General features: G+C 39.9%; 1 protein-coding gene across 1 annotated transcript in view; it reads left to right on the plus strand.

Moving 5' to 3' along the window:
• The first annotated feature begins 3021 nt into the window (after positions 1 to 3021).
• The window catches only part of Csgalnact (Chondroitin sulfate N-acetylgalactosaminyltransferase), a 546430-nt gene continuing 522746 nt past the window's right edge, over positions 3022 to 26705 (plus strand). Inside the window, exon 1 of the mRNA XM_067152208.2 lies at positions 3022 to 3164. Coding sequence (XP_067008309.2) covers positions 3032 to 3164 — 133 coding nt within the window. The 5' untranslated portion in view covers positions 3022 to 3031. The remainder of the gene's footprint in view (positions 3165 to 26705) is intronic.

Below are 26705 nucleotides of genomic sequence, written 5' to 3' on the forward strand. Positions count from 1 at the left end.
CATTTAGTTAAGGCCCTAATGAATGTCGGCACCCAAAATTGACGCTGACACCTTAAATACGTGTACCTAAATGTGTTTTCCAAGTTTCATAGTGATCGGAGACTTAACCATTGCCGATGTTCCCTCGTAAGTGTAGCAAAGTGTCAGCATGATACCATAATACTTATTCAACTTCCAGTTCATAATAAATTCGCGCACGCTGTTAATAAGATACAATGACGAATTCGGAAAACTTTGAAGTGCTCACTGATTTTCTGAATGTATTTCGCAATTCTGTCCTTATAAAAGCAGTTTATTAATCAGGTGACACTTTGTGTTGCCACGTCGATTGAGCGTTCGTCTTGTCACCTCTACTGAATATTTAATAAATAACTACTTATTCAGGTTGCTTTCATGCAGAATGTCGACACGCTGTGGTTCTCTGAGACCAAAACATCTCCCCACTACAGGTTACTTAACTACCAGAGATATGAGATATGATGCCACAACTAATTGTCAAGTTTCCATTGTCACATATACAGAGTATGTGTGTCACAACAATGTTGTTATAGTGTGCATTTTTGTTTGATTCACACTGTCGGTACTGAGAAAGACTGTGGATGTGGACCTCATCAATTTCAATGTCACAATTCTAAATGCATTTCATCTGATTGGATTTGCGATGGTATGGACGACTGTTCTGATGGTTCAGATGAAGACCAGAGTGTTCGTGTCAAAACTCAACCACCTACGACAGAACCTTGTGATGGCTTTGAATGCACTTCTGGAGAGTGACTTCAAATTGCTTAGACTCTTCTGATGAAGGAGGAAAATGTCGTTTCTCTTGTATGCAAGGCCATCCGTGTGAGGGAATATGCCATCCAATACCTCAAGGATCGAGATGTTCATGTCATTCAGGTTACATTCTCCAAGCAAATGGTGCGTCATGTTCAGACATAGACGTATGTGAACAAGAAATTTGCTCACAAACATATTCAAAAACAGAAGGAAATTTCATATGCAGCTGTATGAATGGATATATACTCCGACTACAAAGATGGGACGTGGTATTTGTAGCTAATGGCAATGAAATACGGAAGGTGCCTAGCAATCTCAATGAAACTAATACATCAAGACATTGGATTGAAAATTACTGGTCTAGACGTTAATTTCTCGAAGAAATACTATTTACTGGAGCTCAGGTATAAGTGGTGGTATACATTCGCATTCTATTTTGGTCAACAATCAAACGTTTGCCAAAAATATTTGTTGACCAACCACGCTCTGCTACCACATGAGAAGGTGCTAGCATTAGGGCCTAGGAAAACAGGAGCGTGCCCAGAAATGACGCGAAGTGGACTGAGGTTAGGGAGTTTTCCATCCGTAAATTCATCCGTTATTCATTCAAAATTAACAAAATATTTACAGTATCGTAACTGAAGCACCCTTTCAAACGTAAACCAAAAATCTTCTATTGGCCTCGTACATACAACAGAGAACAGAAAATCTATTATCCACAGGTAATATAAAAGAAATACAAGTACTAGAATGTAACATTAAAGAAATACATATTACGGAAAAGAAACGGCCTTCAACTGGCCATAGGCCCCTGGGCTACGAACCCGGCACGTCCACACAGCACAGCACACACAGAAGCACAACTCTACCCAATTACACACCCATTCGCGGCCTCAAGCATTAACCTTTCACTCAATATACACATGCAACATTCACTCACGACTTACGCTCCGATGTTCGCAGCCCGGCAGCCTCGCGTTCGAAAGGAACCCCAAAGTAGATGCTCTGGAGAGCGACAAATAAATAATGAGACACAAACGCTGGACAAAACCAGCCACCAAGGTTACGCTTGAGAAGGGCAGGGGAAGGAACAGGAGGGGGAACAACCAATGTAGAAATAGCAAATCTCAAATCATAGCGCAGGCGCACTTCAAGTGTCTGTAAGCGCCTTTTGAGTCTGAGACCGTAATTAGAAGTTTCTCGTTATACAATTTTTTAAATACATGAAAAACATCTGTGATAGTGCAATGAGGAGAATTTCCTATTATAAATGTGATAGACATCATGCAGCTCGTTTTGTTACAGAGACCGTGCGCTGGGATGCTGTGCCTGCCTAAGTATGTGGCACATATGACACAGTCCTCATGCAGTTCGATTTGTTACAGAAGACGGTACGCTGTGATGCTGCGCCTGCTGGCATGCGGCTTGTGACGCGCCTGTTAAGTATGTGACACACATGACACAATCGACATGCAGTTCGATTTGTTACACAAGACGGCGTGCCGTGGTGCTGCGCCTGCTGCGAGTGCGCCTTATGACGCGCCTGCTGATCATGTGACATACATGACATAGTCCTCATGCAGATTATTTTGTTACAGAAGACGGCACGCTGTAATGCTGCGCCTGCTGGGCATGCGCCTAGTGACGCGCCTGTTAAGTATGTGACATACATGACACAGTCCTCATGCAGATTATTTTGTTACAGAAGACGTTACGCTGTAATGCTGCGCCTGCTGGACATGCGCCTTGTGACGCGCTGTTAAGTATGTGACATACATGACACAGTCCTCATGCAGATTATTTTGTTACAGAAGACGGTACGCTGAAATGCTGCGCCTGCTGGGCATGCGCCTTGTGACGCGCCTGTTAAGTATGTGACATACATGACGCAGTCCTCATGCAGATTATTTTGTTACAGAAGACGGTACGCTGTAATGCTGCGCCTGCTGGACATGCGCCTTGTGACGCGCCTGTTAAGTATGTGACACACATGACACAGTCCTCATGCTGATTATTTTGTTACAGAAGACAGCACGCTGTGATGCAGCGCCTGCTGGGCATGCGCCTTGTGACGCGCTGTTAAGTATGTGACACACATGACACAGTCCTCATGCTGATTATTTTGTTACAGAAGACGGCACGCTGTGATGCAGCGCCTGCTGGGCATGCGCCTTGTGACGCGCCTGCTGAATATGTGACACACATGACACAGTCCTCATGCAGATTATTTTGTTACAGAAGACGGCGCGCTGTGATGCTGCGCCTGCTGGGCATGCGCCTTGTGACGCGCCTGCTGGTGCTTATCTGCTCACTCAGCCTCGTGTCGCTGCTCTTTCTCAGCCGCTGTGGACTTAACTTGGAGACAGAGGTTCTAGACCCGGGCACAGGTAAGCAAATTGTATTCCTTTCTATACCAATGTTGTAGATTTTATAGTGATTGTAATTACGTATACCCAAAAGATTCAAGGCTATTCGTTTTTCGCTGTATCAAAGAAACAAGCTCTTTCCGGTAGTATATAAGTTCTTCTGTGGAGAACTAGAAATACACTCTCTCTAGAGATATGAATTTTTGAAAGTTCTCGATCTGTTATACAATACTTCTATGAAATATCACAAAGCGTCATTCACACCATGCAGCACAATTACCGTACTCGATAAAATTTAATTACATTCAAGTAACAATGTCTGCACAGTCAAGCGCGTACTATCTTCAACTAGGAGCAATTCACATTGTTTTACATCATTTTGTCTTCGATGAAATTTCCACCGATGGCGTCCTGGTTATGCAGCCGCTGGTGTGGATATTTCACCGTTGCTGAATATTTTTGATCGCTACATTTCGTCCCAGAGTTATGACTGTTGTTTTCGTCGTTTCATGGGCGGAGCGTAAGTTCTATCAGGCATTTTTCTTCTCCGTACGGTGGGCAGTAGAAGTTCAAGGGCTGTTTTGGTTTCATAACTTCATTCAAAATCTTGATCCATGCTACCCTGACACGCCAAACATTCTCCAAAATCGTCTGCTTTGCACGAAATCTGTTTCTAATGCACCCATTTTGGACGACACAAACACCCAGTACCCAGGCCAGGGATATTAACCATTACAATTAACAAAAACCCTCACTCGGCGGGGAATCGAACCCGGGGCCGTCGGGTGACAGGCGGACGCATTGCCCCCTACACCGTGTGGCTGTACCACTAACAGGTTAGAATCCAAACGTTTCTGAAGAAGGCGCAAGTGTCTTTTACCCGCATAACCGCTCTGCAGTGAGATTTGCATAACTATTAAACTATCAGAACCCCTAATATTTATGCAACTTACAAATACATTAGTGGTTAAAAATCTTATCCATAGTGGTGAGTGTGTGTAAATGGACGTCACGTTTAGTATGGTAAAAACTGGTGCTTAATTAATTTCACCACAAATGGCAACGTAATATTACGTCAGATATTTAAGAAAAACAAATCGTAATGCAGTATATTATTTACTTTTGTGAATTATATTTCTAATCACCACGCTCGTGCATGGCCTGTATACGTACTGGTGTGTTTAGGAAAATGTTTGCCTCAGTCACTGTACGCACGGCACAATAGATACCTAGTGACATCTGTATTTCTCTTCTCGATTCGTGTTCGCAGTTGACGTTATTGATATCAACAGAACAATAATTTTGTATCTTTGTTGCATTGTCTGTGACTAATCTCAAGTATCTTCCATTCTAAACAACACTGGTGGGCTAAAGTAATTCACTGATTTAATGAGATATCAATGAATAAGAGAGCAGGACTCTGTCAGCAAGCAGTAGCGAACTTACGCACAGTTGTATTGCTAACATAATTTGGTGTTCTTTGCAGAACTGTGACCAAATATACTGCAACATATTGAGGCAGATAAAATGCGTTTCTCAAATTGAAACAAATGTTTCAGGAGAGGTGCAATTCGTGATGTTTTAAAGCTAGTTCTCAAAGGCTTAATTTGATTTCTAAGGCCTGGGGAACAAAATTAAAACATAAATCTTACAAAAAATGGACAGTCTTAAACATACAATCTGGTTTGTTTTATAATTATTAAATTGTGAAAGATTACGATCAGCTTAGGCAGAAGCTACAGACAGAGATAGTGATAGAATGTATAATTCTGTAGAGAGAAGCATGTGAAGAACTCACTAACGAATGTAATGGAAAATGCATGACTGCGTGTGTTTGGGCCTTCCTTCTCTTTACAAGTCGATGGGTTTAGAAAGCTCTTTCATTCATTATGTTGACTGAGAAAGGGAAAGCGAGGTCAAACAACATAACGAAGCGCGATCAGAGGAGAGTGCGAGCAATAATTCACTGAGAAACAGCTCTTTCCTGCAGTTTCTGCTGTAATCAATAAAAATATATAAAATTTTCTTGTTCACGGTGTAGCAAAGCTAATCCAGTGATTTCGCAGTTGCGATCAACATTATTCTGAAGGAATGAAGTCAGCTCCCGGACTAAAGTGTCTTAAAAGCGGTCTGTTTTCAGAGCAACTTTTCTGCACGGGATTGAATGTTCGGTGGACTCAGGATATCTCATTCATAAGTTAGAAGACATGAAAGTGGCTAGAATGCCCGCTGGTACACACAGGTCGAAACAATGGCAGGACGGTACTCAGAATGAGGAAATAAAGACTAAGTTAAGAATAGAATCGATAGATTAAGCAGTGTCGGTGCTGATGTCTTGTGAGAAGAATCCAGCAGGATAGGTTACCTAAGAGAATGAATTGAGGGTAATAGAAGCAGAGACCAACACGATGATAGTACGACTCAGAGGCTTGCAGTCTGACCGCTGAAAGGTATAACAGCATAATGTAGATGTATGTTTGTATGTCTTGTTCCCTTCAACAGTAGCACATAACAAGTTTATGACTCTTAACAACCCAACGTTCCAATGCCGACTTTCAGTTTTTTATCGATGATAATCTACATTATCTGATTCAAGACGATGTCAAGTTTCTTGGTATAGATTATATTCAGCCAGACTGAAGATAGGTATTCAGCTGTTGACGTGGCAGTAGAACCCCATGTTAGCTTAGATACGACGAGTTTCTTGTACTTAGTTTGCTACCATGTTTGCTGTACGACAGTTTCTGGTCCAATGTTACAGCAAGATATCTTAGCTTCCGGTTATCGGTATACGGTAAAAAAAAATCATGGGGACTCATTTTCAAGGTTGTCTGGGCCAGTATGTTACTGAGAAGAAAGCAAGCAAAATCTTTTTTTATTGTCCTAGCTATCAAGCATCACTTTTGAAAGAAGTTCATCAGCAAGCAGGGATCTTTCGATAGCTTGTCCCCAAGATTGTTAAATGTTTTGTGTTGCATGTAGATATCAGGCAAATTGTCTTGACATCGTTTCCGGGATGCCTGCGAGATAAACGTTAAATAACAGGGGAGCTACGTGGTGTCCATTGTTCAAACTCCTTCGTTACGTCAGCGTATTGTTCGTCACCAATTATTTTTTTATATCTAGAAATATGCATGCGTTCAGATTAAGAGTGTTTTTGCACTGTAAGATTTTATAAGTTTAGACATTAACCCGCACATCCCTTCAGTGTCAAAAATAGCCGTGAGGTTGATAAACACTGCACCGGATTTTAGTTTCTCTTCAAATCCAGCTGCGGTGAATGTTGTTAGAGCAAGTACTTGGTCTTCACAACTTCATTCCGATCTAAAGCCCGCTTTTTCTGCAGGGGTAATCTTGAAAGTGGCTGGACGGATTCTCCTGTAGATCTTTCTATTTTTGCAATTGGTTTCACGTCGTACCGACACAGACAGGTCTTAGGCGACGATGGGATAGGAAAGGGCTAGGAATGGAAAGTAAGCGGCCGTGGCCTTAATTAAGGTACAGTTTCAGCATTTTACTGGTGTAAAATGGGAAACCACGCAAAATCATCTTCAGGGATGCCGACAGCGGGGTTTGAATCTCACAGCTGCGTGGCCCTAACCGCACGGCTCACTCGGCCGGTATGTTGTAGATCAGTCTAGGTTAAGTTTAATCGTGATAATGGTCTGTAGCTTTCGGTAGCATAGGGTGGTTTTCCAGGTCTGAAGAAAGCAATGATCTTAGATCTCTTGAACTCCGGTTGCAATAGGCCTGTGTGTTGGGTAGTTGAAAAGAAGTCACCAAAATATTTCGTAGCATTTTTACCACGGTGAACGGGGAACATGTTCTTTCTTTTGCAAAATTTGCGTGCCTTAACTTGTACCATATACTAAATACAGCATATATTAATTTTTATGCTCTGGTAATGTTTTTAGGAGTTTATATATTAAACCGTCCCTCTATTCAGTGTCAAGAAGAGCCGTAAAGTGTATAAACACTGCATCGGTTTTAGCCTTCTCTGCAAATCAAAATCCAGATATCACCGGTATTGCCTTGACACCGTTTCTGGGATCTCCGCGAGATAAACACTAAATAACAGAGGGTCTGATATGGAACCTTGCGGAAGTCCACTGTTTAGTTTCATTGATCAAATAAAAGTGTTCAATGTTCACTGTTTCGTAATTCGATTCGGTTTGCCAGGAAACTATGCTTACTGTCATGTGGGGGACTGTTCATTACGAAGCTGAATGTATATAATCTTTTTAGGACTGTCTTCAGATGTTTTATTAGCCAACAGCTCTTGAAGAAATAAGTTACTTTACAGGTGTCTAAATTTTTAATGAACCTCGCTTGTTGCATGTTCCGTGTAGAATTACTCCTGCTGTGTACAAATACTTGAAAGTATGACCAGGCGGGTCAATCAATGTTAGTCGCCAGCATTGCAAAAACGTGTGGCACGTAATAAATTCACGTCGTTACGAGATAAGATGCTCTTCCTTTTAGGATATGGTTCTTTACGTGGTAATGAACTATATTGTTACGAATTAAACTCCGACTGTTTTATTACCCTCCTTTATATCAGGATGACCCAATAAATGCACACATACACACATACACACACACAATGATATTTAGTCTTGAACGGGCACACTCGCTAGTTGCTGTCTGTTTATAAGTCTCTCTTCCTTCTGCCACAGTAGGCGGTCTGGCCCGTTACTATTACCTGGATACGTCTAGTCCTTACTTTCACTTCCCCAAGTCCAGTCACCTCATACAGTAGCTGGGTGTAGTACACTGGATTTGAACACAGGGATACTGTCTACACAACACACGATGACTATTCCTTAGTTCGACTCCAAAGACAGTGCTGTCACATGCAGTGAACAACTAAACAGCAACAGACCAGCAGTACTCAACAGCAGGACGATACTCACAACAGCGAACATTAGCACCGGTCCATTTACCTTCACAGTCAGGATAGCGGCTTCCCTCGCTGACTCACTGCGATCCACAGTCCACAGACATATGCGAACACACAGTAGTACACAGTCTCGTCGTCTTCAGTCCAGCTACTAGCTAGACGATCGGACACACACAGGTGGGACACTACCGACAGTCGCTCTCAGCCCAGCCACCGCACCCCAACACACTGACTCCACCATGAAGTCCAAAACTCACCCCAAGTCCAGCACGAACACTCACTGACTGTCGGCAGGTAGCCTTCCTTCTCATAGCTCAGGTGATGTGTACCAGAATATTCGCGATGTGGCAAGAGACGGAATATTCTAGTTGCATCTCTAAGAAACTCAGAGGTAAGCCAGCCGACGAGAACAATACACAAAAAGGCCGGCCATGCCCTCCAGGCCTCATGGGAGCTCAGCCGACAAGTACCTTACAAGAAGTACCGAAAAGGGCAACCACACATTTTACGAACAATGTTCTGTAAAAGTGAAATACTGATTGAGGTTATGTCAACGAATTGTATCCGTGAAATTTCACTGTAATATTTGTCCTAAATGGAGAAAAATAATTTATTTCACGTAAATCAACAGTAAAATTTTCGGTAAATTGATAAATACCACCATTACTAGAGAAATGCAACTACGGCGACTATTTTGCTGTGGCATTGCGCTTCATCGTGCCGTCTTTTGTTTCCTTCCTGAGGTCCAAGGCTATGGCTGTGAATGCTCAATATCTTTGTCCAGCGCGGGCAGGTCAAACGGGAAAATTGAGGTGAAAAGAAAATCGTAAATAACACACAAACGATTTTTGTTGAAAGAAAAGTAGCATGATAATTATATTAATTAATGAGTTATGGGCTAAGTCAACGACTCGTCCCACTAAGTAACTTCAAGAAAAGCAAAGAAGTTCAAGGAACTAAGTGAACAAAGGCTTCACACACAAAAGACTCCTGAAGCGCTGTGACGTAGTAGAATTCATACTCGTAATGTTGCAATGTATGCATGTTTATATTTCTCTGGTGTTAATGGTATTTATTAATTTGCTACTAATTTTACTCTTAATTTGCGTAAAATCAATTATTACCTTTCATTTAGGACAAAAATTATAATGAATTTTCATGGATACTATTCGTTCACATAACCACTGACTGACATTATTGTCTCTGAAAAATATACCCCTACAAAACCACTCTTTTCATCAGTATGTCATCATGTATAAATACTGTATGACAAGTAACAATGCCATGATGTGCTCCCTTGATAATCATTCTCTACAGTACAAATTTAAAGAGCTTTTTTCATTTGCGTATGTTTTAATATATTATATTACATTAATTGAAATTGGATTCATTGGTATGATCAAACAGTTCACTAATCAGTGATCGACTGATGGACATGCTATACAAAGCTCCCTTTACGAATAGCTACATTTTGACACAATGAGATTTCAGATCTGAAAAACATATAACATTCAACTAGTAAAAGCATGTCCATTTCATTCAAACAGTGCACTGCTATACGGTGTGTCACAAAATTTGTACTATTTCCAATCGTAGCACTTATGAGGGATGTCTCCAATATTGCGTTACGTGACAAACATCCCCTTTATAATTGAATATACTGTATTTCGAATATAACGTAATTGGTAGTTTTAGTTCATATCAACCCAGCTATGTCTTAATGTGCCGTCTTTTATGTTTGCCTATATCCAAGCATTCAACTCTGCGGTATGTTTTGGCCACTCCATCGTTCTAATTCGTCGGTTGTGTTTGCTGTGAGTTGCTTTTCTTAGATACACTTCCTGATATCGCAAGGTTCGTATAATTTACTCAGTTTCATATTGCCCGAAATGCCTCTCTGAATTCTTCTCTTCACGTTGTTTAGGATACACAATCATCCACAGCTTGCATGCTATGTTACAAGTGTGGTGACCCGTACCTCACCGAGAGTGTACCACGTCCTATTGAATGACATTTATTATTCACATAATACCGGGTGAGCAAAATAAAGCGGAACCGCTCCATCCTGTACACGGGAATTCCTGAATGAGTGAGTCGGCCGGCGCCATGTTTCAGTCTTTGTTGAACGTTTGGAAACGCGGCAATTGTTTCGTTGGTGACATTAGTACATTGTGTGAATTCAGTGAAATGGCCTCGGGTGGTTCAAGACGGGTATCGGTATTCTGTTCCCCAAAGAGTATTCATTTAAGATTCATACGTGTGCTCAGAAAGTGCGAGGGCCGTAAGGATACTATTTCAAGAAACGTAATAAACCACGCACAGTACTCATACAAGGAACTGTAGGTAACGTTGGTAACGCTCTGGAAACGTCTTCTAAAAATCACTTCCACGATTGGCTCATGAAATGGAAATTTCCTATGGGTCTGTTTGAATGGGTACAAAGTTAGTGAAGTTAAATCCGTATAAATTACTGCAGTACAAAGACATAAACCGCATGACCCTCCATTACAAATGCAGTTTTTGAATGGATTTTGAATACGATATATGACGCAGAAATTAACTAAAATCTAATGTGTTTGTTTGTTTGTTTGTTTGTTTGTTTGTTTGTTTGTTTGTTTGTTTGTTTGTTTGTTTGTTAGAAATAGCTTACGTGACAATATAGTTACTGCGGACTTCCCGTCACGCACGCACCTTCCGTGTGCAGGCTGCGCTGCCGAACTACGGTACTGGTCCCATTTTATGTTTCTCACCCTCTATTTTTCTTTTATTTTTAATAAGTATGTCTAAGAAACGCTTCCTTCCCTCTTCCTTGCCTATTCCTTCCAATCTTCTCATCCCTCCACAAGGCCCCTGTTCAGCATAGCAAGTGAGGCCGCCTGGGCGAGGTACTGGTCATTCTCCCCAGTTTTATCACCGACCAAGAGTCTGAAGCTCCAGGACACTGCCCTTGAGGCGGTAGAGGTGGGATCCCTCACTGTGTCCGAGGGAAAAGCCGAACCTGGAGGCTAAACAGATGATGATGATGATGATGATGATGATGATGATGATGATGATGATGATGATGTCTAAGAAACTCTCAAAGCACTGCTATTTTTACAATAGTGTCGTCACCTTACCGCCAGATTTTTAGTTATAACTTACCAATAAATTTAAGACAGCTGATGAAATTTTCTGATGAAATTTAGCAGACTTAAATATCGTTCACAACAAGTGGAGTGTATAACACGCTGGTTGAATCCAAGGCCTTATCTGTGAACCACGTGATGTCAGAATTCCCGGTAGCTGTACAGTACCATCCAAGGACCATCTGCAGTAACGGAGTCATTCTTACGTATTGTGTTCCTGCAACTCGTGAATGACAGTCACCTTGTATGGCCGCAGATTCTTTACCTTGGTCGTTCTTTGACATATAGAATACGAATACCGCGCCTTCTCAGACAAACGACATAACGATTTCCTAGGAGACCGACACAAGCGATTGTGGACATCCTCTGCCAACAAAGACCCAGTTGTTTCCAACTTTCTCAACATACTGTGTCTGTCTTAGGTGTATTGAGCAATACACTCTCCCGAACGTCCTTTTTTATTTTGCTATTTGCTTTACGTCGCACCGACACAGATATGTCTTATGGCGACGATGGGATAGGAAAGGCCAAGGAAGTGTAAGGAAGCGGCCATGGCCTTAATTAAGGTACAGCCCCGGCATTTGCCTGGTGTGAAAATGGGGAACCACGGAAAAATATCTTCAGGGCTGCTGACAGTGGGGCTCGAACCCACTATCTCCCGATTACTGGATACTGGCCGCACTTAAGCGACTGCAGCTATCGAGTTCGGTCCGAACGTCCTTTGCATGGATCCTACGGACTTTGTAATCCAATAATTGTTCTCCCAAAACAGGCGCTATGGCAATCTGCACCGCATCTCGAACGAGTGGACGATAAAACAACAAGCAAAATTGAGGAAACAATTAACGCCTAACAAAGAAAAACTTACGTATTGTTGGCAAATATTGGAAAGTGAATCTCCAGGAGTTTGTTCGCGTTTAGAAAGCACTCGCATCTTCCTATCTGCTATTAGATGGATATGGGGTCGTTTTTAAAACCACCTGTTTTATATATAAATCGTCCTGTACGTGCGTGCGTGTATTATGCGATTTTATGATCACATCTTTCCAAATTTGTCCTGTCGCTGGACAGAACGCAAAGAAACGGCAGGAACGTAAGTGTGGTAGTAGCCATCTGCATTACACGACAACTTCTCTTCACAAACGTTTATTAGAAATGTTTACACATGTTCTGTATACTGCGGAAATTAAATGAGGCATACGAAGCTTTAGGGGTAAATATCACTTATAGTTAAGCAGAATATCTTCATTACGCCTAGAAAAACCGCTATGTTGTCATATTTCAGCTTCGAACTTCGACTAGAAGGTTTGCGACGTCCAAGGTTCAGTACGTTGTCATACATGTTCTGCGGGTCAGTATTTTTAGCCTCAAAGACGATATCTCAATTAGGGGACACATACTGACAAAATATTTCAGATTGGAAGCGATCCACCTTTCTGGGATCAGTAAATAAGGCTCGTGGCACAAGTTCGAGTAACATTGAGAGGAGAGTAAGTAAAGACAGGAAAAGGACTGTGGCAGTAAATTCATTCCTTTGGACCGATGGACTATAAATATTTCAGATAAAACAAAAAATTCCATGGTGTAGAGTATTTCCCCCTATGTAGCAGAAACATGGAGAGGAAGCTCACAGTATTTTCATAGCAGGCAAATGCTGGGATTGTACCTTAATTAAGGCTACGCCTGCTACCTTCCCAATCATTCCGTGGCCGAAAAACCTGTGATGTTTTAGTGGAACGTTAAACCACTAGCAAAAAACGAAACAACTCAGTATGCTAACAATCTATGAGCACCAGAGATAGAGATTTTGAGAAGAATGACTAGGAAGTCAAAATCAAAAAAGTGGAACAAAAAAATGAAGGAAATTATGAAGAAAGAGTATAAAAATCGTGCAGATCCATTAAATGAATGACAGACGATACAGTGTGAGCTTAAGTCACGTCGCCGAGTTTTCTTTGTGCCTTGTCTAAGCTAGTAGATGATCCAATAACCGCCTCACCCATAATGCTCGGCCAGTGATGTAACGATATGAGCTAGTCTGCGATAAGTTTCCGTCAAGCGTGATTGCTTTATATGTAGCAGTAATTGATCAGTTTATTGTGTTTCATGGCTTCTGAATTAACTGCTGAAGAGCGTATTTTGGTGTGGTGTAGATTTTTAAATAAGAGACAGAATTTCAGAGAATGAACCAGGATTTCTTCACAGACTGGGGGAGAACATTTCAATAGTTACTACAGTTGGGTAAGTTTTATTGGGGGATATTTTATAAATAAAAATTAACCTGTCAGAAAGAGAGGTACTGTTATTGAGAATCAGCAAGATGAACGTAGCGTGTAAACTGACTATGAACACTTACAACATAAAGAATAAGATTTCGAACAATGCAAAAGTCAGACGCTACAAGACAGTAATGCGCCCGGAGGCTTTATATGCAGCTAATAGTTTGAACCTGATAAAAACAGGACTGTTCAAGAAGTTGGAACAAGTGGAGGAAGATTGTGAGACCCCCAGGAACAGAGTATAGAACATACAGAAAGAAAGGAAAGCAATAATTATATCTCAAGACGGAAAGGATCTCAGATACCATCCGGAAGAGTAGAAGCTTGTTCTTCGGTCATGTCTACAGAATGAACCCGGAAAGACTGATCAATCAGGTAATAAGATATTTCCTATCAGGAAAACAACAGTGGGGTGGTATCAGAAGGTGAGGAAAAATCCTCGAAGAAATGGGAAATCAAGGACGGAAATCAGTAACAGGTATGCTTGCAAGTCTAGGATGAAGGCCACCAAGAGGTGTCAAGAAAAATTCAGATCCCGTACCAAAGCGCCCTGGACAGAAGAAAGGAAGAGATTGTAAAGTGAAACGATGATGGAGAACTGGACGAGGATTAAAGCCCAAAAACAGACTAAGCTCAATTCGAATTAACGTGGTCCATAGTCAGCCGGAACGGAAGACGAAGAAGAAAAATATTGTTATTATGGTTGATTATTTTAGTGATTATTATTATTATTATTATTATTATTATTATTATTATTATTATTATTATTATTATTATTATTATTATTATTATTATTATTATTTACAACGATTCCTTCTAAGGACCACGTGCCAATTTTAATTCAATTCTCCATACTTTGTTGCTTTCTCTTCCGTTCCTTCCAACATTATTTTATCCTTTCTTTCTTTATGTCATCGAACCACTTCGCATAACGTTCCTTGTTCGTCTTCTTTGAAATCCTTCCATACTTTCTTTCTAAAAATATATCTGTCCATAATTTCTTCTTCTATTATATTATTTCTTTCTAAATCTTTCTTTACGTCTTGAATCCATTATTATTATTATTATTATTATTATTATTATTATTATTATTATTATTATTATTATTATTATTATTATTATTATTATTATTATTATTATTATTATTATCATCATCATCATTTGTTCGTACTGGCTTACTAACGACGACGTTATTTCAGCTGTCTTCTCTGGGTTTTGATCTTTGTCCAGTGTTCCTCCATCCACGTCTTTCCCGTCTTCAACTTTGGCCTTTCTTGAAAACGCTAGTGGTCTTGTACTTTCCTCCTGAGTGGATTCTGTTCTCGTATATCTTCGCAAGTGACCCCAACCTCCTTGAAACTAGTTGGATGGGTCTTATTATCTTTAAAATAGGTAAAGATCTGTCTCGATAATCAAGTTGGTTTAATTCCTAGCGAGTGCCCATAAAATCCAATTCTCCTTCTGTACATGACATCAGCGAACTTCTGGACATGAGTACACAGCTCATGGTTATGCCGACGTCTATATTCATCCCTGTCTTTAATTGGGCCAAGAATTTTCCTTAAGATCTTTCTTTACTTTCCTATTTTTCTATCAGGACTTTCTTGGTCATAGCAAGGCATTTCGCTGCATACAAAGCCCCTCTTGTCCTATGACAGTGCATAATATTATTATTATTATTATTATTATTATTATTATTATTATTATTATTATTATTATTATTATTATTATTATTGTGTGTATATCCATCCCCTGTCCCCTTCCTCTATGGGATCGGATCAAGTGACGTGAATATTCGTAGCAAGTATTTAATGACCGGATGTCTTTGCTGATGTTAGCGTTATCAAAGGAGTTAATGGAATCAAATAAACTAAATGATATATGACACCACAAGGGGAGAGGTTGAAATCCGATGCCGGCACATCGCCTACCCCTATCGAATACCACCAGGTGGTCTGCTCAGTGCTTTAAGTTCCCATTCGGCGGACGAATCACCATCAACAGTGTCATAGGCTATACCCTCACTCCATATGAGCACTGTGGAGAGGTATTAAATTTAATCAAGGCGTTTGGCACGCAATCTGTGATTAGAAATTGTATACCACCACCTCCCTTGCCTTGCCGACCAAGATTCTGATGGTGAAACTTTTCTCGACTCGGGACTCGAACCGGCTAACCACAGTGTCAGACGACATAGACTTGGTGCCTTAAGAATTACTGCTAATAGGCGGGCTCTATTATTATTATTATTATTATTATTATTATTATTATTATTATTATTATTACTTAGCTTACGGCAGGCAATTAATAAGATGCACCTACTGCGTAATGAAGAGCACACAGCACCGAAGTCTCCATATCACTGAGGAAAACTGTACTCGTGTATTTTGTGTTTTCTACTTTGCCTTCCTTTCCCTCTGCTCAACCGAGCCTGCCTCACGCATATGCCGTGGCATTAGACAGCCGTTGGTGTTTGCTCACTGAAGAATGAAAACGTGCTCGCTGTGCCGTGTCCCTTATTGTCAGCAGAAATGCAGCCGCTTGATTCGATAAACTACAAGGTTTCTGACGATGAAAGACTCCACTCCGGTTGAATATTATTTCTGTAAGGAAAGATTGCAACCTCAGCATACATGTAACGAACTTCCAATTCAGAAACGCAAGGTCGGCTTTCATTCGCCTGGAATAATGGTACACTTCATGTGGAATGGGGAAGTGTGTTAGGGAAACACAAATCAAGAAGTCTGGCTGCTGGTACTTTAAAGCTGAGCGACCACTACTACCTTCTATTTCCGTGAAAAAGCTCAAAGTCTTCGGAATAAATTGAAGGGCTTATTTCCAAAGTGAAGCATCTCCAAGAAATGAAATTTTTCAGGGAACGCAACTTCTTAATAACTGGATTTCTAATAACATAAAAGACTTCATTTTTTCTTTGCACGTACATCACTTTAAACAAAATATGCTTGCCACGCTGGCTAAAAACCTAGTGCAAATAATACCATCAAATGGGGGAAGGGAACTAACGGGGGACTGGAATTACACATTATATGGACCAGTGTAGGCTAGGTTACATTTTAGGTGCTAAAATATTCAAATATTATTCGTTACTTTGGAAATAAGGCGTTCAATTCGTCCTTATTTTTCTGCCATTCTACTGGTATTAGTTTCATTTTCCGCATACACTGTTTTCCCTGCCTCTCAGTTTATCCATAAGACGTCGCCATTTGCACTAATGTTCGCCACTATTACACAAAACAGCACAGAAATTACGAATCCACGAGCTAAAGAGTGGAGACCCGCCATAATCGGCAAGCTGTCATGTGATATGCGTGCGCCGGGCTACTGGCAGGGTGGAGTTGCGGCACTTTGGAAATGAAAACAAATCTTAGATACCATTTTAACCAAGATATACTTCACTTTGGAAATACATACTTTCCTGGTGATAAAGAAGTGTTGTGGGAAATCCGAAAAAAGTGGAGTTGCGTCACTTTGGAATTACGCCCTTCAATCATCTTTGTTGATTTATTAGCGGAATAAGTGATCAACGACAGAGAATGCTATGAGGGAGAATCTCCCTCTATTCCTGATCATAGGAGGCCGGTCAGGATCAAATTTTCACTATACAAAAATAATAGATTCGCTATTTAAGCAACAGCCACGGAAAGTGACCTCTTATGTTACCAGTGAGATGTTCACCGGAATGTTTTGAAACGAGTGACGTAGACTTATAACTTTAGTGGCCTATTGCATTTGCTTGTTTTAAATTAAATGAGTTTAGTTATAAATCATTTTGACTCATCACAACGCAAATCGTCCATGTTTGATCCATGCATTGAAGCTTTTTTTTTTGTTGTTGTTCATGTTCTACTATGAAATATATTAGAGGCGTGTTCAATGGGTTGTTGTGTTATTTGAGTCATCAGTCCACGGACTGTTTTGATGCAGCCCTCCATGGCACCCTATCCTGTGCTAACCTTTTCATTTCTACGTAACTGCTGCATCACACATATGCTCTAATCTGCTTGTCATATTCACACCTTGGTCTATCATTACTGTTCTTACCGCCTACATTTCCTTCGAAAACCAACTGAACAAGTCCTGAGTGTCTTAAGATCTGTCCTGTTTTTCTATCTTTCCTTATCATCAAATTTAGCTCTGTAAGCTCCATACGAAAGTCTTCAAAAATAAATTCTAATTTCTTCTCTGGTTGTCCTAGTCTGCATATTATTTCCTCCTTACTTCTGCCATCGTGAGTTATTTTACTGTCCAAGTAACAATATTCATCTACTTCTTTTAAGACTTCACTTCCAAATCCAATATTTCCTGCATCACGTGAATTCGTTCGACTGCACTCCGTTATTTTAGTTTTGGACTTATTTATTATCATCCGTTACTTCTTTCCCAATACTCCGTCCATACCATTCAGCAATTTCTCCAGGTCTTCTGTAGTCTCAGATAAAATGACAATATCATCGGCAAATATCAGGGTTTTGATTTCCACTCTTTGGATTGTGATTCCCTTTCCAAAATCCTCTTTGCTTTCCTTTACTCCTTGTTCTATAAAAGCATTGAAAAAGAGGGGGGGGGGTCAAAATGCAGCCTCGCCTCACTCCTTTTTTATTGCTGCTTTTTTCAAACCACTCGATTCTAATCACTGCAGACTAATTTTTATATAGATTGTTAGATAATACTACATTCTTGGTATCTCATCCCAATCACCTTGAGAATCGCAAATAGCTTGGTCCAGTCAACATTATCGAATGCCATTTCTAGATCTACCTTTTCTATTCAGCGGGTTATGTTGTAATAAAACAAAGAATTAATGCTATTTGAAACAGTGAACAGTCCACTAAGCTACCAGTGTCGTAAATATGGTCCTGGATTAATGAAGGTAATACGAGCTCTATAATATATGTGATACTTATCTGTTAGATGAAGGTTAACCTATACATTAGTCAGTATTGTGATGGCGGCAGGGGAGACGCCATTTTGTGTTGATGAGTATCGCTGCAATTATGTCGAGAAACAATCAACAAGCTCAAGCTTCGTGTTCCTTGATTTATTAAGAATGATGATGAAAGTGTGGAAAGTAATTACACTGTGGTAAAGCGTAATTTCCCGTACACGCTTGAGTGTACAACTATCAGAACAATGGAGAATCATCCCGAGCTTGGATTTTTGGTCAGCAGAGTGGCTCTCGATTCAAACGGCTCAAGTTCTCGGACGCTTCGGGGATTTCAACTGAGTTTCTTTAGTCATTTTAGCTCGGGAACTGGGAAATTTTGTTGGCCTTAACACACATCTTATACAATACACTGCAGAAACAAATAATACTGAATACATTCGTCCATACAGAGTTGGTGTCATGAAGGGCATCTGGCCGTTAAAAAAGGTCATATTAATACAAAGTACCGAGCCCAGAAAATAAGAAAACGGTCGGGAAGGAGGAGAACTCGAGAAGGCGGGTGATAGAATACTAAATGAAAATTTGTTGGCCTTACTGAGAAATTAATAGAAAAGTAGATTATTAAATGAATTTGAGATGGTTAAAAGGAAAAGAGTATAATTTCCAAAATATACTTCTGAGATAAAGATTTGATCCTATATTAAATTCTGCTTGACTTTAATCGGAACATTATTAATATACGTACATTTCTTCTATGCAGTGTTGTGCACTAGTGTATCAGGTCTTAAGTTATAATAATTATATTACCCTTGGAACAGGATTTTTTCATATAAACCTGCAGTCACTAGCACCCGTTTAATAGCAACTCAGGCACTTATTTGCAACCCTTTTCCCTTCAAAGTATTAAAGGTTTGGTTAATGTTTTGGATAATTACGAAAGGTTATTTTCATTGTCACAAAATTATAAAATTGATGATTAAAAATTACTTTACAAAGGAAAGGATTTATTGAGTCCTCCAATTCAGTACACTTTAAATAACATTCTATTAACATTAATCATGTGGTTTTTAACGTTTTCACTGAAGATGGCTCAAGAATGAGCCGAAACATGTTTGATTAGAATTACTGCATCTACGGATGGATATTTAGTACATGTATTGAATAGGACGACTGAATAGATCATTTCCTTTGAAAGTGAAAACCGTCAATACAGAATAATTTTTATATCTTGTAATGGAAATTTAAAGGTTGCTAAATTATGGACAGATATAAGTTTTTTAAAACAAAATGCTTGATCAACAATTTAACTCCCAAATTTCTAAAATTCAATAAGAAAACTCATAGGAATTCAGCAAAAAACTGGTGAAACTCAACTTAAAACCGGTAAGATTTGGATAAAAGACGAAATAATATTCCTTTATAAAAAGAATAATGTTAAATATCAAATATGATACTTCAAATGAATGATTAAGAGTCTGAATCCCAGAAGTATTCCATGACGCCATCATCATTGTCCTTCGCTGTTGTCTAAGAAGATCTTACTGCAGCAGAGATACTATTTTTCTTCTGTTGGACATGCTCAGGCTTGAATTCCGTAATATCGCGAGTGAATGTAGCTACTTTGATGCGGTTGGGAGATCTGTGTTTCTGCGGGTGCTCCTGGTGCTTCTGACTGGGCCACCCTAGGCGATAAGCCTTAAACTTGGATAAGTGACAGAAAACACGTGATTACTGGCTACTGATGAGTAGAGTCCGGATTTTTAGGTAGTAATAGGTTAGAATGCAAACTTACTTAAGCCAGTAACAAGTATACCCTACACTGTACAACGGTTATGCTATGAGATTTGCATAGATATTAGGGGTAAAGCCTATAGAACTCCTTGAATTTATGCTACTCTTCTACATTGTAGTACAACGGGTTACATGACACTTCCTACAAACCAAATTACTTTGCATTCTAACCTATTACCACCTAAAAATCCGAGGTATACTGATGAGTAAGACCGATTACGTATTTAACTTCTCTTAGTTCTTCAATTCCTAAACCAAAGTTTTCGAAACCTTGTCTTAAAGTAGTCAATTGGAATTTGAATGAGACTGTCACCTTATAAAATAAATATTGGGCGCCAAGAATGTAAACTTCCGAATAAATATACTTTCGTAAGTTAAAAAATCTACGTCAAAATAACCTGAAGGTTCGCGTGACCATTTTCGATGGCAGGTTGTATTCCACCCCGCACATGAATGGGCTCTAATGAGGAGAGGCAAACTGGTGGTTCACCAAGTAAAAACACATCTGCACTTAATACAAATATGCACTATATATAAATTCACAATTTACTGGAGGAAATTAATTGGTATTTATTTACAGTTATTCATACACCAACAAATACATTTCTCGAGTTACGGATGGCTTAGTCAATGTACATCTATATATTAAAACAGTTTACTAAAAACAGCTTTGGCTAATCCATCCGTCCGTTGTACTGAATTGATTTGCTTCGCTCCTGTTTTATTATCACCAGAATTATCTGCCGGTGAATCATGAGACATTTATAGGTCTCTAAGTTCAGCCAACTTGGAGTAATCATAAAATCAAATCATTACATGATCACTCCAATACCTGCAGGGGAAGGCTTACCCTAACCCGCAACACATTCTGTACTTAGCTGGTTGCTAAGCGAATAACACTTTCATTAATATTCTGATATACGTGATTTTTTATTGTAAGTAATGTGATTGCATACAGCCACATTTGATTACTACCTGTCAAGCCAGAGAGCATAAGCTTCTTCTAATGGAAGAATACTATTCTCTGCTAGTACTCAAGATCGTTTGAAAGTGTTAAGATCCAGATCCGGCCGAATGGTCGAAGCACAGGGAATATTGTATGCAAAGAAATGTTATAAACTAAATTATGAATGAATCGCTTATTATGTACCGGCATTAACTGTTCATAAAACTATTGAAAGGGGCAGGCAAAGCAATATGACCACGACAGACATATCAAGACGAGTTATCTGATCTATTTATGAGGAATTTCGCGGACAGTTCATTATTAAAAATAACGCATACTAGAAAGAACCCAGTATTAAAGATAAATGGTACACAAACTTAATAGTAAAGGTAGTAATGTGAATTTACAGTACATCAATCCTTTTAAAATTCGAAGTACGCATAACACCTTCAAATACTTAATATTTAAAAAGATGGAACAAGCCGGAAATGCATAAATGTAAAGGAAATGAAGGTATGAAGCACAAAATAAATAACAATGCTAGTGTTACAATGAGACAAGTTACAAAACAATTTTAAAAAGCAGGAGAAGGTGAAGAATAAATATAGCAATCAGTATCAACATATCATCAAATCTTACTTAACAGACTCTGGTCATCATCATCATCATCTGTTTACCCTCCAGGTTCGGCTTTTCCCTCGGACTCAGCGAGGGATCCCACCTCTACCGCCTCAAGGGCAGTGTCCTGGAGCTTCAGACTCTTGGTCGGGGGATACAACTGGGGAGGATGACCAGTACCTCGCCCAGGCGGCCTTGGTGAACAGGGGCCTTGTAGGGGGATGGGAAGATTGGAAGGGATAGGCAAGGATGAGGGAAGGAAGCGGCCGTGGCCTTAGGTACCATCCCGGCATTCGCCTGGAGGTGAAGTGGGAAACCACGGAAAACCACTTCGAGGATGGCTGAGGTGGGAATCGAACCCACCTCTACTCAGTTGACCTCCCGAGGCTGAGTGAACCCCGTTCCAGCCCTCGTACCACTTTTCAAATTTCGTGGCAGAGCCGGGAATCGAACCCGGACCTCCGGGGGGTGGCAGCTAATCACGCTAACCACTACACCACAGAGGCGGCACAGACTCTGGTAATGGCTATAATTCTTTTGTCAATCGATCGATAATAAACATTATAATTAGCAGAAAAGTCAAGATAATTATGCCTGAGTTTATTGAAAAGCAAATTATACGTTGATCACCTCTTAAACTACGCATAATTCTTAACAAATATATTCCTAGGAATGGGAGTTTACAAGTGGATTCTGAACTGTAGGTTAAGTTGTTGATACCATATTCTAACAGTGTGTCCAGTTTAAGACTTCCATTTCCATTGTTTTAAAGTTTATAGGGAAAGGTTTGTTGCGACAGTTCTCTCCTCTAACTTGTGGCTTCATCACAATGTTACAAAATGCAGCCAGTAAGAGTTACAAACACAAATTGGTTCTTCTCCCACTAGTAGGAAATCTCCTTTTTGAATTCTTGAAAGTGATATTAAAATCTCCAACAGAACACTAGCTCTATCTGGCTTGACTTACATGTTGAAGATACGTAATAAGGTAAATTGAACACCCGTAATTATTGGAAACGTAGAATTTACAAACAATCGAACTTTTGTTCTTTTATACCAGCATGCGAGAAGTTTTAGTAATGTAAATAAAACCTTAATTCTAATACTTTGGCGTGATTCCGATTACCACAAAACTAGTTGTTCTTGTTACAAAAATATGATGACCTACTTACCGAGGAACTCCAATACAGGACTGAGCTTCAGTTCTCAGACACTCATAATTTCGGCGTAATTGGGGACAAATGTACTCACAGCAGCTCTTTACATATCATAGAAAGAGACGCCAACATTTTTTCAAACAGAGCTGCATGATATTTTGATGTTGTCCTTTTTCTTCATACGTGCAAAGTATTTGCACATCAGAACTGTAGATCCTCGTTCTGTTCAACATCAGATTCCCCCTTACTAAAATCTTCCCTCTTTGTTATTTGTTAAACACCAGAACGTGAAACTCTTGAAAGTTACACAATTCTGGTATACATGCTACATGATATGTAATAATTCATGTTATGAATTATGTTCATTCAGCAAAGAAGTACAGGAACAGTTTGATGCACTGAAAAAGAAAATTGAAAAGTATGGTGTGAAAATCAGACGGAGGAAAGTAAGACCATGGTGAGACCAAGAAGAGAAAGTCAAGGTAAAGTCGTTGTAAAAATTGGTGGTCAAAGTTGTTGACAGTTTCAAATAGCTGGGGAGTGAATTAATGTAGAATAGAAGGTAGACATGGACAGTGCAACAGGGCAATGCACTCGACCAGAGTGTAAGAATCCTTGTGTGGAATAAGGGCGTGTATTATGCACCCATACTGAGACCAGCACAGTGACAGGGAGGAGAGTGGAACTCATGACAGTAAAGTGAGAAACTAAGACGTGAGAAAGGAGATCGGAATGTAAAACCTATATGAGAGGAATAAACTAAGATGGTTTGGACATGTAAAGAGGATGGAGGAGGAAAGAATACCAGAACAGATTAAGCTGATGAAGTTCGGGGGAAGGAGAGCGAGATGGAGACGTCAAGGTGGATTGATTCGATAAAGAGGAGAGCAAGAAAGAAAGAAAGAAAGAAAGAAAGCTGGAGTTCGACGAACTGATATAAAAGGAATGGTGGGAAGAGAGGGAGGAAGTAGCGAAGTGCCATAAATGCCCTTAGCTGGTAGCTAAGGGATAAGGGGAAACGAGGAAGGAAGGATCAATTATAATGTTTAGTACGAAAATATAATCTTGATATTATGCTAAATCCGCGTCACATAAGTTACTAGCACATAACTATGGCATTCCACTGTCTATGAAGGTCAATAGTAGGAGAGTTGAAAGCAAATGAAGCAGGCAACTTCATTTTTACGATGTCTGAATTGTAACTGCAGCAATGGACGTGTCTTTCACAACGAAGTAGTCATCGAAACTGGCGCTCGTGTCCTTTAGGGTCAGTCAACAGAAAACTCAATCAATCAATCAATCAATCAATCAATCAATCAATCAATCAATCAATCAATCAATCAATCAATCAATCAATCAATCAATCAATCAATCAATCAATCAATCAATCAATTAATCAATCAATCAATCAATCAATCAATCAATCAATCAATCCCCACCGATCTGCATTCACGGCAGTCTTTCAGGTGGCAGATATCGTGTCTGTTGTTTACCTAGTCTTTTCTTAAATAATTGCAAAGAATTTGGAAATGTATTGATCATTTCCCTTGCTAATTTATTGCAATCCCTAGCTCCTCTTCCTATAAGCAAATATTTGCCCCAATTCGTCTTCTTGAATTGTAACTTTATCTTCATATTGTGATCTTTCCTACTCTTGAAAACCCCCACAAACTTATTCGTCTACTAATATAATTGCACACCATGTCTCCAGTGACACCTCAGAACATACCGTTTAGTCGAGCAGCTCGCCTCCGCGCTCCGAAGTCTTCCCAGCTCAAACTTTGCAACATTTCCGTAACAGTCCTCCTTTGTCGGAAATCACCCACAACAAAACGTGCTGCAGTATTCTCTTTTTTTCTGGCTTTGTTGATCTTTTCCAGTTATCCAAACAAATAATTCTGGTGAGTGTCCCATACACTGAAACCTTACTCTATTTGGGGTGTTACCAGAGACTTATATGTCATCTCCCCTTTACATCGCTGTTACAAGCCCTAAATATCCTCATAACCATTTGAAATGATCTGTAACCATTACTTAACAATCCCGTTTATGTGATTACCCCAATGAAGACCTTTTCTTATATTAATACCTAGGTCCTTAGAGCGACCCCTTCACCACAGGAATTAAAACTGAGAGAACTTCTGCAACTCGCAACCTGACACTTCATTCTGTTTTTTCGTCCGACTCGTTGGCTGAATGGTCAGCGTACTGGCCTTCGGTTCAGAGGGTCCCGGGTTCGATCCCCGGCCGGGTCGGGGATTTTAACCTTCATTCGTGAATTCCAGTGGCTCGGGGGCTGGGTGTTTGTGCTGTCCCCAACATCCCTGCAACTCATACACCACACATAACACTATCTATCGCCCACCCTCATCGGAGGGTCTGCCTTACAAGTGCTGCACTCGGCTAGAAATAGCCACACGAAATAAAAAAATCTGTTTATCATCATACCATTGCCTCCTGTCCTGTTGAGGTCTTTGTGCAGTTCATCACAGCCTTGTAATGTATTTATTACTCTATACAGAATAATATGATCCGCAAAAAGCCTTATCTCTGATTGCAGTTCTTTAATCATATAATTTATCCCGTTATTTGACACAAAATAATAAAAATTAATATTTGGAATGGTTCATAAATATTCTTTTGGTGAGAATACCATATAATGACAACGAACTGTCTTGTTTACAAAATTTAACATAACTGGATCAATGTATGTGAAATATTGAGAAAAGTGTTCAGTTTCTTAATCTGTTGCTAGCTCGTCGTTTCTCAATATTACACATTTGCGTGGAACATTTTAAAACAGTTGTTTTTCTTGGAGAGCTACGGGTAGACATCACACCTTACAGAGTGAGTTCTTGTTCCACTTTTGCATTTACAAATGCTAAGTCTGCTGGCCAAGCACTGTAACAGAAACAATTGAAACTCATTCTGCGAGACCCGTACAATCATTGCAGGCCGGATTGAAGTGACACAAGCGAAGTTCAGGTGGAAAGGTGTAGAACTGACGGAGGGTGTAATAGGATTCATAGAACTTGATACGCAGTGATCGACCCTTGTTTACCTTTTCATTGTTGGCAGTCAATATATACAAGGTACAGTATTCATACCCGCTATGCATTGCGGAGCATTTTATATCCTGGCCCAGTACGGCTTTGATGCTGCTTCCCTCCAATGATAGCTTCGGTAGACTAGAGGGCTTTGACTCAAACCGCACCAGCGAGAGCGCTCTTGTACCCAATGAAAACCTAATAATAATTCTGGATGACATGTTATTGTCAACTCTACGTTGAGTAACGCACTGGGTTGCGATATTTCCTCGTATCGTTATTACATATTTCAAATGTTCGATATAAGTGTTAAGGAATTTTCAACGTGCAACTCAGTAAATTTGAAACTAATAAACACTGTCATGCAGAAAAAATTACAACACTGCTTCCTGTCCCACTCACTTCTAGGCAGCCCTCTGAGGTGCCACTTGTTGACCTGTAGGAAAGCACAATAATAACGGATCTTACAGAGGTGTTTGTGATAATGCTTTTGGTCTTACGTCCCGCTATCTACGCTACTTTTACGTTTTCTGGAGACGCTGGGGTGCTAGAATTTTGTCCCATGTGGCTAATTTTACATGCTAGTAAATCTACCGTCACGATGCTGTTGTATTTGAGCAGCTTCAAATACCCCCCTAGTGAGCCTAGATCGAACCCGCCACTCCTAAGCGTGGCATGTCATGAGTATGTTCGGATACTGGCAACACTGCAGTCTATAAGAATATTGGTGGTTCCTTCTCATTGTTGACCGTCAAACTAGAGAGGACATGTCTGCTGTGTGCTCGTGTGCACTT

Source organism: Anabrus simplex, chromosome 8, assembly GCF_040414725.1.
Source record: "Anabrus simplex isolate iqAnaSimp1 chromosome 8, ASM4041472v1, whole genome shotgun sequence".
NCBI lineage: Eukaryota > Metazoa > Arthropoda > Insecta > Orthoptera > Tettigoniidae > Anabrus > Anabrus simplex.